The sequence below is a fragment of the Corvus moneduloides genome, chromosome 1 (assembly GCF_009650955.1).
Source record: "Corvus moneduloides isolate bCorMon1 chromosome 1, bCorMon1.pri, whole genome shotgun sequence".
Taxonomy (NCBI): Eukaryota; Metazoa; Chordata; class Aves; order Passeriformes; family Corvidae; genus Corvus; species Corvus moneduloides.
In genome coordinates, this window is record NC_045476.1 from 125,501,012 (window position 1) to 125,515,199 (window position 14,188).

The window sequence follows — 14,188 nt, forward strand, 5'->3', positions numbered from 1 at the left end:
CCCCCTGTAACAAGCAGGGACATCTTCAACTTGATTGGGTTGCTCAGAGCCCTGTCCAACCTGATCTTGAATTTTTCCAGGGATGGAACATCTACCACCTCTCTAGGCAACCTTTTCCAGTGCATCACCAATCTCACACTAAAAAAAAATTCTTCCACATACCTAGTCTAAATCTCCCTTCTCTTAGTTTAAAACCATTACCCCTTAACCTATAACTACAGTCCTTATTAAAAAGTCTGTCACCATCAAACACACTTGAAACTTATCACCCTGAGGTGTTGAGGACAGATTGTCAAGACGTGACCGACCCTGAGTAATACCCTGAGTGGCTCACTCACATACGAATCACTAATAGTACTAATGGAGACTTGGAGTATGTCATAAACAACAGGGCTCTGAAGGAAAGGTGAAGGACATGAAAGCCCACACAGTTCTCCTTCATCCTGCCAGTCACAGAAGAGGCAGCTAAAGGAGAGAGCTCAACGTGAGAGTTGATACCTGTCTGCATGACTGATCTCACAGAGTGGACTTTAGCCTTCACAACCACAGGACCTTTTGGGAGCAGTGAGGATGGCTGGACAGAGGTGCGGTCCAACTGATGAGGATATTTAGTTTGTTGGTGCGGCTGTGGGACCCAGGATAATTGTGCCTGAAAGCTAACGTGAAAAAATGAAAGCTTAGCCACTTTTCCTATTCAGCAGATGACTCTGACAGTGCCAGAACAAGGGAGGGTCCACAAGCAGATTAGGAGGAGCAGAGCTGCCCCATCTCTAGCAGCAGCAACCTTTACTTATACTGGATGAGATCTTATCTGCTTATGGCCTGATCTCCTACAGCTTTGTTTCCAGTGGTTGAGGTCACACAAACCCATGCCAACAGCATGAATGCCAGCTGAAGAGCTTAGCTGCTGAGAAAGCACTTGAGAAGACTTGTTTTATTGTGAATTCTTGATTGGGTTTGACAGCTGACCCCAACTTCAGCCTTTTCTTCAGCTGAGGTACCCTGCTCCACCCAGATGCCAGATTTCATGATCATTATTAGGGCAGGAAACAGAGACACACAGGGATATGTGAAAACGGAAGCCTAACTTTCACAGGAAGCAAAGCAAAAGCCTGTTTCTCTGAGAAAACTCATTCTGGATAGGAATTGTTTATTAACAAGAATGTATATTGAAACTACTTGCAAATAAAATAATACTTGTGTGGAGAGGGTTTCTAAACTAGGAGAAAATTTCACTTGCCATTTTCAATGCTCTGTCCTGTCCATGCAATTCAATATTATTGAATATTGAATATTCAATATTATCATGAACGACCTGGGTAACAAAATGGCAGAGATAATATGAAAAGAGAAAAAAATCAAACATTTTTGCTAAACTGAGTGGCCATCATCAAAATTATTGAAATTCAGCAAGGGGAAAACCAGTGCTAATAAGGAGATACCAAATGTATGGATACATTTGAGTAGTAACTGTCTAGAATAGCAATCTAGTATCAAAAATTAAATTCAAATGTTGTTGACTAAAAAAGAAAAAAACACATTCAGAGAGGGGCAAGACTGGAGATAATCGTTTGCCAGTTTTGAGGTGGTGAGGCCGGTTAGAAACACATAAGAACTACTGTTTTGGGCTCCACACTTAATAAAGAGTGTTGAGAAACTGGGAGAAGTACAGAGGAGGAAAAAATAAAAAAATAGGAGGCAAATATCTGACAAGTGGTCACTGAAAATATGAATTTTTCGTGTGGAAAAGGTAGACATGTTTATAATATATAAAGGAGCTCCTTCCACTTTCTAGTGTTGTTGGGGGGGGTTTTTTTGCACATCCACAGTAGACAGGAAATTTTTTTTTCAAAAAGCTTCATTTTGGGTTTCAGGTCATGAAAAATGACAAGAGGATTTGACACAATCAGCTTTATTGAAGGTTTTTATAAGTAAGTTGGATGCACACTTGTTAGAAGCCATGTAGGTCAATGCTGTCCAAGCTGTTGACCACAAATAAAAACCTCTATAAAGTTAAAAGCTAGCAGACAGCCAGAATGGGATCAAAATGTGAGTTTATATGAAGAACATGCCAATGGCTCTTCAACAGTCCCCCCAATCCACAATCAACGAAGAGCTGAGCTGAAGGGAAACCCAAAGCATCATCAGTATGATCTAAATGGAGTGTCCTGCCACATTTACCATTGCCAGACATCTGATGTAGCCTCAGTGTGGATGTGATCTGTGAGCCAGGCTGTCTTTGACTGCTCCAGGTCCAAAGGTACATGGGACACTTCATGAAGCAGCTTAAACTACGGAAGACCTTGAAGCCTCTTCCAGCTCACCACTCCCATGTGAGCTCTAAAGTCCTAAACACCAGTTATGAATTTAGGTTATCCTTCTGACTCATTGCTTTCAGTTCAGTGAGGAAAGACAGAAACAGAAAGGAAAAAACCCCTTTCAGGCCAGAACTCGGGTTTTCTATGTGATAAACTTGTACCAAACAGCTCATTGCTGGCTATTCTTAGAGGGCAGCTTATGCTTTGGGCCCCTCAGTTTAGGAAGGACACCGAGGTGCTGGAGCTCATCCAAGGAAGGGTAACGAGTCTGGAGTACAAACCCCGTGAGGAGTGGCTGAGGGAACTGGAGTTTAGCCGGGACAAAAGGAGGCTCAGGAATGACCTTATCACCCTCTAAAACTCCCTGAAAGGAGGCTGGAACTAGGTGAGTGTCGGCTGCTTCTCCGAGGCAACCAGCGACAGTGTGACAGGACGTAGTCTCAAGCTGTGCCAGGGGAGATTTAGGTTGGCGATTAGGAAGAACTTTTTCACGGAAAGGGTGCTTAGACATTGGGATGGACTGCCCAGGGAGGTGCTAGTCACTGTCCTGGTAACGAAAGACTGGACGTGGCACTCGGTGCCCTGGTCTGGTTGACATGGTGGTGTTTGGTCATATGTGGGACTCGATGACTCCAGAGATCTTTCCCAATCTAATGAATTCCAAATTCAGGGACCGCAGTCCCCGAAGCCCCCGCGCAGCCACCGCCTCAGTCCCGCGAGCCGGGCCGGGCCGGGCCGGGGCAGGGCGGGGCGGGGGCGAGGCTCCGCCCCGCGCGCGGCGGGAGGCGGCCTCGCGCCTCAGCATTTCCGGGTCGGAGGCGGGGCGGCGTGAGGGGGCGGGCGCTGACGTCGCCGGAGGGTCCGGGGGCAGGTCGGCGCCTATTTATTGTTCTCGCCGCCGCCGCATTCGGCCTTTCTCGGCGCCTGCGGGGCCGTGGCGGGAGGGAGGGAGCGAGCGAGGGCGGGCGGGCAGGCAGGTAGGTAGGTAGCAGGACCGAGCGAGCAGAGCCCCTCCGCCAGCGGGGGCGGAGGTAGGAGGGAGCGAGCGGGCGGAGGCGCCGCCCGGGGGCCGTTAATCCGTTTCCGCCTCTCCGCAGCGCGAGCCCGGGCGGCGAGCGCGCGCGTCACGCCGGAGCGAAAGCGGGGCAGCCCGGGAGCGGCAGCCCGGGAGCGGCCATGGCCTACGCGTACCTCTTCAAGTACATCATCATCGGAGACACAGGTGGGTGAGCCCGGCCCGGCCTGGGCCGGAGCGGGGCGGGGAGCGGAGAGGAAGGTCCGGCTCCCCGCGCCCATTTCCGCAGTGTTGGCAGTGCCGCCGACGTGGTGGCTCCGCGCGAGGAAGAGGCGGTGTCTCCCCCCCGCCTCTGCGCCGGGCCCCGCCCGCGGCCTCGGCCTTGTCTCCCGGCGGCCTTGGGCCCCTGGCAGCCGCCTCCGGGCCTGGCTGACGGGTCGCGGGGCAGCTCGGGCTGTGTCACGGCCCTGGCTGCGGCGGCCGAGCGGGGCAGCGGGGAGGGAGAAGGCGCTGTCACAGGGAAACTTACACCTGTGTATAGTGCCCGTGGTTTGCAGTCCCCCGGCAGCGAGGCTACACTCCACCCCGCAGTTTTGTGATGAGTTTCTGCCTCACTGCTGTGAGCTACCTTCAGCTCAGACTGCAAGGATGCTCTTCCAGCCTCAGCTGGAGCTGCTGTAGCAAACTGTGTGAAGACATGCTGTAAAAGGAAAATTAAAAGCCCTGGCTCTTCCAGTCTAATTTAAAGGGACCTCTTTTTTTATGCGTGTATATACACGCACCCCACTGCTTTTCCAGATGTTTCTTGTCAATTTTTAAAAACATATTGAATCATAGAATGTCAAGGGGCTGGACTGGGTCTTAAAGAAGATTTGGTGACAATGCTGCCTGCTATGAGCAGAGACATCTCCCACTAGACCACATTGCTCAAGGCCCCGTCCAACCTAGCCTTGAACATTTATTAAAAATTTGCTCCATTCTGTTTGTAACTGGCTGCTGTGTGACAAATAATAATGCTTACACATGCTGCTGTTATAGCCATATGTTGACAGGAATTGCTGCTTGAAGCCCCTTTGCCAATATAGTTTGTGCTTCCTCGGTCTAGTGTGGATGGGAGTAGTATACTTTGATCAGACTGTTGTCAGGACAAGGTAGCTAACTTAGGTGACTGTTGTACCTGTGTATTGTGCATTTTCCTTGTTGTTTTCCTCATATCTGTCTAAATGCCTTCTTTAATAAGTTTGATGACACACCTGTCATTTTCTATGCTATTCTGAGGGTACCTTTGTAATAGTACTTCATACCTATGAGCCAAATTATCTGTTGGTGGAGTATAATTATACATTACAGTTGCATTACACATGAGATTATTAAATGCACTGGATGAAACTACTATGTGACTTTTATCTGCTTTTTAAGCATACATTTAAACTCTGAAAGCTTTTTTAGGCTACTGCAGTAGCAGCTGTAGTACCAGTGAATCTTTAGAAATAGATCACAGCTATCACCATGTTGGAAGCATTAGGCTGTAGAGGATAAGTGAAAATTCTGATTTTTGTTGAGTATTTACTTGAGTGACAGGTCATTGAACCAGAGGACGGGAGATTACTTATGCAAAATCAGGAGGAGTAAGAAGAGGTTTCTCAGCCCAGGGTGATGCAAAATGGTAGTGCACAGTTCAGAATGACAGTGCGACAGAACAGGTGGCTAATTCTGGTGCATCTCTAAAAACTGTAGTCATTAAAGTGGTAGAGACAGCAGCTTACTGTTGCTTTTGTACATTGATTGTATACTGATTAAATTTTTACAAAGAAATATCCTCAGTGTAATGGTCTGTGCTGCACTCTTGCATTTGAGTTGCTTGAAATGTGGAATACAGAAAGGATGTGTGTCACTTCTGAAGTTGTCGCAGCTGCTTAAGAGCCAAGTATTGGAAGAGTAAGAGAAAGGAAACACAGAGAGGAAAACAGCTCACAAATTTGCTGTTGGTTATTTGGTTAGGTTTTTTTTTTTTAATTCCTTTGGCTTGTATTCTTGAGTTGCTACAGGAAGCTAGTTGAAACTACTGCAATGATCATTCTTGAAGTGAATTGAATATGTCAATAGTGGTAAGTTGGTTTTGCTTTTATTTAGCTCTCCTGTGAGCCTTTTAAGTATTCTACTAGAGCTAGTACTGAAGAGCCAATTTATGTTGTGCACAGTTGTTGCCAAAATGATGGTGGTAGTCTAGGTATTACTGCTCTTCCTCAGGTGTAGGCAACTGGACTCAAAGTTCTGATGATGGAAATTAAGAGTGGATGGTGGCTGTCCTCTTCAGCTCCTGTAGTGGTTTTGCACATCATTCCAGCCAGTGAAGATATGCCATTGGCCTCACAGACCATGTAGATTTCATAGCGATCAAGAAATTTGTTTCTGGTATTTGATTTAGAGTCTTTGGAAATGGCTCAGCTGCCTGGTGACTCAGCAATTAGTTATAAACAAGCTGTAGGAGAAAAGTAAGAGACTCAGCTGAGGACAGATGTTAACATTTAGCTCCTCTTTCAGCACTAAAAAACAAAACAGGTTGTGTGATGTGTAAGCAAACCAACGAAAACCCCCTGCAATTATACAAGACACCTGCATGTGTCTTCTCCGAATTCTGATTCCACATGCTTTCATCTGCTTAAACATAAGAATTCAGGATTATCTCAGTCTCTTAAAATGACAGCCACAGAAACTGACTGTGCAAGATGGCCTTGTGCTCAACAGTTGTTGTCCCTTTTCATTCCCTGTTTTGTTGGTCATTGGCATTCACTGACTTTTTTCTCTTTCTGGTACTTCAGGCATGGTAGCTTTATGAACATGGAATTGCTTCTAATCTGGTTGTTAACTGTATTTTTAAATATATAAAAATGGCTTTCTGTATAATTGGAACTGGTTTAGGATCTAGTTAGTTTTCTGTTATGGGAGAGACCTGAAATGGCATGGCAGTATTTCAGGTACTCAAACAACATTGCCATAAATCTGTGTGGTTTTTACATTGTAGCAGTGGGACAGTAGCTGTGGAATTTAAGAGAAAAATACAATTATTATGGAATAGTGATTACTGTGAGAGTTTACCAGGAAACATCCTTCGATCTGGATATTTCCAAAGCATTATGGGAGTTTGCAAATGCATTTAGAAGTATGTGTGGTGTATGCTGCCTAGGGCTATGCCTCTGAGATCTTTACCTTTATGGTTGATGGTGTCTTTAATTTTGGTTGCCAGTAGGAGTTGATGTATCCATCTCATCCACTCTTCCCTATACCTCTGCCTTTGGCCACCAGTTGAAGTTGAGATGGACTTTGGTCTGAGCTAGGATGAATACTCTTGATGTATGAGAATTGTCTGTTTCTGTAGTTGGTGACTGAAAGTCTGTCATTTTTTCCCTTTAGCTCTTTTTCTGTATGATGGTAAAATCTTTACTTAAATGTTTATCAGCAATGTACCATGTGGGAATAAACTGGGAGTGATACAAGAGTTCTGTGAAGATGAGAGCTGGAATTTTTTTTCAGAATTATATGCGTTAACCAGAATTTTTTTATATTAGAGTATGTTTGCTGGAATCCACCAGAGAATGCTCCTGAACTTAAGGATACCTCAAGTGACAGTTTTGCAATGGTCGGATTTCTTGCCACCAACATAACCTGTCAGTTGTAGCCTATCTAAATGTCTTTTTAGAATAGGTGTTCCTGCATTTTCCATGAGCAGGTCCACCTGCTTTTCTTGAATGTGTTACTTCAGCGACCCTCTGAGCTTTTTGCATAATGGACTTTCACTTGCCTTTCAATTTCAGCAGATAGTTGCTGCTCCTAGACCAAGAGTATCTCAAAGTTATTAGGAGGTGATGATGAAAGAAAATATAATTGCTTGGTGATCTAATTCTCCTCCAGTCTCTAGAGTAAAGTAAGGTGTCTAGTCAACCATTTCACTTGTCTAAGAGACTCTCAAATGTTGAAATTAAGCAATTGAATTTATTTTTCAGTCCTCTTTGTGAAATATTTCTAGTGTCTTTGCACTTTGCTCTGGAACAAAGGCTGTTATTAGCTAGTAATGTGTATGGCCAGAGCCTTTTGCCTTATTTTCTCTAAGTATGTAATAGTACTTCTTGGCTAAACTGGTTGTCATCCTTCCAGAGCTGGTGTTAATACCCTGTGATAGCTTGAGAACTTGTTTGTGCTGAAAACCAGATTACTGGTCTGTACTACATATATCTTGCTTTGAGACCCTTTCAATGATGGTTTAATCCCAAAAGAGCAGATACTAGGTGTTGTATAAGAACATCCTCTTAGCATGTTAGAACTTGTTAACTAGAATTAGCAAACTGTAAGTATATGTCCATACAAGTGGTTTCATGAGACTGCTAGTGTGCACACTTGTACTAACAGTTTGTTTAAAAGAAACCCCAAACACCTTGCCATTCAAAAAAAATCTAACCCAACCCTACCCCCAATTTCATCTAAAATCATGTTATTATGAATGTCTGGTAGTTTCTAAGTTGTTTGTGACCATGCAGAACATGAAGAAGTTCTTCTCTAGACTTAAATGTAGCTTAATTTTATTTGGAAATAATTTTTACTTATTTTTTAAACCTGCTGTTAGCAATGAGTAGTACCATAAAAACTGAAATAGGGTAAAGCTGAACAGCTCCTTTAACTTTGTAGGCCTGTGCTGTTATGTAGAAAGGAAAAATTTACATGATTGGATTCAAATATACTGTTGAAAATGTTTGTGTTGAAGCTGAATCAGCTTTAAAAGAGCCATTTTTATTATTTTTCCCAAAATTACGTAGGCATCATAAAGGATTTGTTGTTTTTCTTCTGTTCTTGTCCATGCTTACATATGTATGTGAATTCCCTTTGCTCTGTATGTGATGTTTGGAATTTTTTAGTTTGTCCTTCCTATAAATTTAAATAAAGCTTTCCCATTTGATGGTAGAGGTTTGACTAAGATGTAACTGGCTGAGAAGAGGTTAAGAAAAAGCTTTGCTTTAGGTTAATGTCTTGTTATGCCTAGGCCTGTGGAAGGTAATACTGGACTTTCCAGAGTTGCATAAAGCTGCTGTGGTTAGAAAGGGAGAAGAGAAGGAATGAACTGCAGCCTGTGATAAGAAAAGGGCTTATGAAACATCTGGAAGCTCTGCAGACTACTGGAAAGAACTGAAAGTACCTCATAAACCAGGTTAGGGGTATACATCTTGTGACATTTATAATGTGTAATTTCCTGGTTTAAATCAAAGTTAGTTTTAAAATCTGTGTTCTTATATGTATCATCTAGATAATAATCTATTTTTGTATGTATTATGCATAGATATAACAATCATATATACAATCTATATTATTGAGACTTGCCCACTATTTGAAACTGTGTTACGCTATCTTAAAGATTTATTTTTGTTTGTTTTTCTAAAGGAAGGTAAGAAAGCAAGGAGCTTGTTTCAGCTCAGTTGGTATGGTGGCACTGGTTTCATGGGCATCCAAGCTGACATAGTTGGTTACATGTGAAAGGAGGAGTTCTTGCTCCCCTTACTTTGTGGTGACTTTGATAGTTTGCCATGATCTGAATCCACCCACTAATGCAGTAGAAAAATACCTTCTTTTTACGTTAACTTTTTACTTAGTGGCTGAATCAGGTGATTTGGCCTTCTGGCTGTGCTTTCTGCAGTCTGGATTACTTGCGAGGAAGGAAACTGGATCTAGGAAGATTAATGAGAGAAGGACATCAAAGGGAAATAGGTCTTCGTCTCTGTGTGTGGTGGACTGATTGATCACCAGCAACAAGAAAAAAAGTTCTGTGAGGCTGTTGAACTAATCCAGGGTTTGTCTGCTGCCAAAATGAGTAGACCTGGTTACCACTTCTTGTCTCAACTATGATATCTGCTGCTTCTTAGCTCTCAGCACCACTGCTTGTGTGATCTTTCAGAGAGCCAGCTCAGCTCACAAAGATTATTTGAAAAACAGAACTAAACAAATAGTAGGTATGCTCAAAAGAGTGCAAGAGCCCTTTTGGGTAAGGAGGTGGAACTGTGTGGGATGGAGTGAATCTACTTGTCAGAGATAGCAGGCAGATTAACGTAAGAGGTTTTTCTTTTGCATTCAGTTTTCATACCACAGTTGGGAGGACTACTACTGCAGTTCTTTTGCTCTGTCACCTTTCTTGGGTGGTGCTTAGGTGAGCAAGTAAGGAAATTCTTAACCTTCCTCTACCCTCTTTTTAGACCCGTTTCTAGTTTTGAACCAGATAAGCTTTTCAAAGAAAACATCAGTGGAAGAAACACTGATGAGTTCTGTCTAGAGGTAAGAAAAGCCTGGAAGTTTTCCTCATGTTCAGTAGTGCGCACTGACTTTGCAGCCAGTAACTGAACGTTTCTTGCCCTATTCACAGGGAGTCAGGAAGAGGAGAAGGAAGCAAGTCAGTTCTCTTAGCCAAAGACTGGCTCAGCTGTATCATCACCACCTGATTCCAGAGCTGCTTTTTCTTTAAGTGCCACAAGTGCAGGCTGTTACTGAAAAGAATAACCCTTCCCTTTCCTTCATCTTTTGTAGCCCTAGTCTCATGCATGTACTGGTGTTTGGATGAGTGTAGTACTGTGCTAGATCCATTTTTTGGTGTAGCTCATTGCATATGAGAAGGGAGATGGTAGCTTTACTGCTGAATCCTGAAATGAACACAAGTATACAAGGAAGGGCAGTGTTGAAGCTTCGCTAAAGTGAACAGTAGCAAAGGTATGGCAATACCTTGTCTAAGGAAACTGCAGAGTTACACCCAGATACAGAGGAAGTTGTTAAGGGAGGCAGAGGAATTTGGAAAATCAGCTCAGTCTGCTGGTTTGGAATTTAGAGATGGAGAGTAAAATTACTGTAGCACAAGTTCTACTTCCCATCATGGTTTGAGTACTAAGAAGTGATGAAGGTATTCTAAAACAGGCATTTGCAAGGAAGCAAGCTGCCTTCCCTCTGAGCACATAATCCATTGTTTTCATTTGTTCCTAAGCAAGAGCTTTTGTTTACTGTGGTTGTTGAAGTGTATCCAAGCTCTCTCATATTAAAATACTAGATTTTTTTTTTTCCTCTGGGGTGGTTTATCTGAGCTATATTAAAATAATTGTGGCAGTAAAATGAAGAGTGAGTTAATAAATAACTGAATCTATCCCTTTTGCATTCTGCAACTGACTATCAAGACATGCTCAGCTACTTTTTGGTGTGTCTGTCTCATTTCAGGTGTAAGATTTACAGTGTTAAGTGAACTAGATACCTGGTAAGCAACTACTCTGTTCTTAGAGTTAACCAGTGTAGTTACTTTAAACCACCTGCATGCCCTAGAATTAGCTGCCTGCAACTGTTAACTGATCTTTGCAGCATCTGTTTATGTCACAAGGTAGTAAACTACTCAGACGTTCATATACAGCTCCTGTTTCTGATACATGTTCCTGTCTATGATGGGGGAGTTTGCCCAAGCTCTGTAAGTGAGTTGGGCTACAAACTATTTTCGTAAGAACTTTTGCAATACAAACGTGCAATATCTTAAAACCATAAAATTAAAATGAAACCTCTTTCAGTCAACAGCAGTACAAAATTTAGCAACTTTCAGATGGGTTTTTTTTTGTTGGGAGGTTCTGAAATAGCACGAATGGGATTAAAGAGAAACTAGTTATTTCTTCTGTTTCTCTGTGTGAACCCATCAGTCTGCTCCTAAAAGGCCTGCTATGGGGGAGTAACTAGAGGTGCTGTCATCTTGTGCCAGTCTGAGACGGGGCTTGCATCAAAGGGGTTGTGCTTGTCTGTCATCTTTGCTCTGCTGATGGTGGTATTTGTATGCTTATTTCAACCAACTTGGTCACCAACCTTACAAGAAGAAGAAATATCAGATTGCCACTTGAGAAACTAGTGCTGCAATACCTAATAAAATGTCACTTTGTTGATTAGATTTTTAAATACTGTTACAAGATTTGTAAGATGTGCAGGAATATTGGGTTGGTTTAAGGTTTTGGTTTATCCATTGATACTGAAATCACTTTGCAAGGTTAATGGCAAAAACTATTTCTGGTGTGACTTAAAGGTTTTTTGTAAGTGAGGTGGTGATGATCTCTGATGGGGCAGTTTTATTTCACTGGTGATATAAAAGTTATCTGTATATAAACACTGTTCACAGAATGAACTAGGTTGGAAAAGATCTTTGAGATCATCGAGTCCAACCTATGACCTAACCTAACACCTCCTCATCAACTAAACCATGGCACTAAGTGCCACATCCAGTCTTCTTTTAAACATGTCCAGGGATGGTGACTCCGCCACCTCCCTTGGCAGACGATTCCAATGCCCAATCACTCTTTCAGTGAAGAATATTTTTCAGACATCTAGTCTCAACTTCCCCTGGTGCAGTGTAAGACTATGTCCTTTTGTTCTGTCAGTGGTTGCCTGGGAGAAGAGACTGACCACCACCTGACTACAACCACCTTTCAGGTAGTTGTAGAGAGTGATAAGGTCACCCCTGAGTCTCCTTTTTTCCAGGCTAAACAACCCCAGCTCCCTCAGCCATTCTCTACAGGGCTTGTGTTCCAAGCCCTTCACCAGTCTCCTCTGCACACATTGGAGCATCTCAGTGTCCTTCCTAAATTGAGGGGCCCAGAACTGGACACAGTACTCAAGGTGTGGCCTTACCAGTGCCAAGTACAGGGGAAGAATGACTTCCCTGGTCCTGCTGGCCACACAATTCCTGAGACAGGCCAGGATGCCATTGGCCACATGGGCACACTGCTGGCTCATGTTCAGTCGGCTGTTGACCAGAACCCCCAGGTCCCTTTCTGCCTGGCCACTGTCCAGCCACTCTGTCCCTAGCCTGTAGCGCTGCAGGGTGTTGTAGCCAAAGGGCAGGACTTGGTACTTGGACTTGTTAACTTCATGTTGTTGGACTGGGCCCATCTGTCGAGCCTGTCCAGGTCCCTTTGCAGAGCCCTCCTACTCTCCAGCAGGTTGACACATGCTCCCAGCTTGGTGTCATGTACAGATTTACTGATGGTGGACTCAATCCCCTCATCCAGCCCATCAGTGAAGATACTAAACAGGACTGGCTCCAGCACTGATCCCTGGGGGACACCACTAGTGACTGGCTGCCAACTGGATGCAGCACTGCTCACCACCACTCTCTGGGCCTGGCCATCCAGCCAGTTCTTAACCCAGCAAAGGGTGCACATGTCCAAGATGTGGGCTGCCAGCTTTTCCAGGAGTATGCTGTAGGAGACAGTGTCAAAGGCCTTGCTGAAGTCCGGGTAGGCAACATCCACAGCCTTCCCTGCATCCACCAGGCAGGTCACCTCATCATAAAAGGAGATCAGGTTGGTCAAGCATGACCTGCCCCTCCTAAACCCCATGGTGGCTGGGTCTGATCCCCTGGTTGTCCTGTGGGTGCTGTGTGATGATACTCAGGATGATCTGTCCTGTAATCTTGCTGGGTGCTGAGCTCAGGCTGACAGGCCTGTAGGTGCCGGCATCTTCCTTCCAGCCCTTCTTGTAGATGGGTGTCACATTGGCCAGCTTCCAGTCATCTGGGACCTTCCTTGTGAGCCAGGACTGACAGTAAATGATGGAGTGGCTTTGCAAGCTCATCTGCCAGCTTCTTCATCACCCTAGGATGAATCCCATCTGGTTCCATAGATTTGTGAGCATCTAAGTGGCTCAGCAGGTCTCTGACTGCTTCCCCCCAGATAGCAGGGGATTATGCTGCTCCCTGACAGCATCTACCAGCCCAGGAGGTCAGTTGTCCTGAGGACAACCTGTATTTATGTTGAAAACTGAGGCAAAGAAGGTGTTAAGTACCTCTGCCTTTTCCTCATCTTTACTTACTAAATTCCCTCCCACATCCAGTAGAGAATGGAGGTTGTCCTTGCCCTTCCTTTTTGCCATTAATGTATTTATAATTTTTTTTTCTTCATTTACAGAAGTGGCCAGATTGAGTTCTATCTGGGCTTTTGCCTTTCTAATTTTTTTCCTGTGTGACCTAGCAATTCCCATAAGCATTTCCTGAGATATCTGACCCTCCTTCCAAAGGTGATACAACCTCTTTTTTTTTCCTTGGTTCCTTCAAAAGCTCCTTGCCCATCCAGGCTGGTCATTTTCCTCATCAGCTCATATTTTGGCACATAGGGGCAATCTGTTCCTCTGCCTTCAAGATTTCTGTTTTGGAGCATGCCCATCCTTCCTGGACTCCTTTGTTTTTAAGGGCTGCGTCCCACTTTTCCGAATAAGTCTCTTGAATAAGCCCAAGTCTGCCCCCTGGAAGTCCAGTGTGGAAGTTTTACTGATGCCCCTCCTTGTTTCACCAAATATTGAAAATTCTATAATTTCATGATCGCTGTGCCCCAGACGGCCTCCAACCACCACATCTCCCACCAGCCCATCTCTGTTTGCAAACAGCAGGTTGAGCATAGTCCCTCCCCTGGAAGGCTTGCTCACCAGCTGTGACAAGAGCTGTTCTCTGAGTAGAATTGTTAATGTTTTCAAATTCCATACAGTTTTGTGTTCTGTCCCTACAGCTCCCATACTCTGTTTTTCTCTGTTTCTTTCTTACCTGCAGTGCTTTCCCACACTCCTCTTCCACTTCTTTTATGTTAAATAATTTTTTAGGGACAGAATCTATATCTGCTTCAAAGCTGCTTGTGTGCTGACAGCTTGCTGTTATAAACCAGAAAGCTAAAGAAAAAAACATGTAGTAAGGCAGGTGCTGCAAATTTTGCCTTGGACTACAGTTCCACACCACTCTACATTATTGATCTGCTGGCTGCTGCATTTCTTTTCCCTTATTTGTACTAGCTCTTATGCATGTCTGACCCTGCATGAA

The 14,188-nt window shown here is 44.0% G+C and overlaps 1 protein-coding gene across 1 annotated transcript in view; it reads left to right on the forward strand.

Moving 5' to 3' along the window:
- Positions 1-3,004: 3,004 nt before the first annotated feature.
- Positions 3,005-14,188, forward strand: part of RAB2A (RAB2A, member RAS oncogene family) — a 43,287-nt gene continuing 32,103 nt past the window's right edge. The window contains exons 1-2 of the mRNA XM_032126232.1: positions 3,005-3,189; positions 3,416-3,540. Of these exons, the coding sequence (XP_031982123.1) occupies positions 3,495-3,540 (46 nt within the window). The 5' untranslated portion in view covers positions 3,005-3,189; positions 3,416-3,494. The remainder of the gene's footprint in view (positions 3,190-3,415; positions 3,541-14,188) is intronic.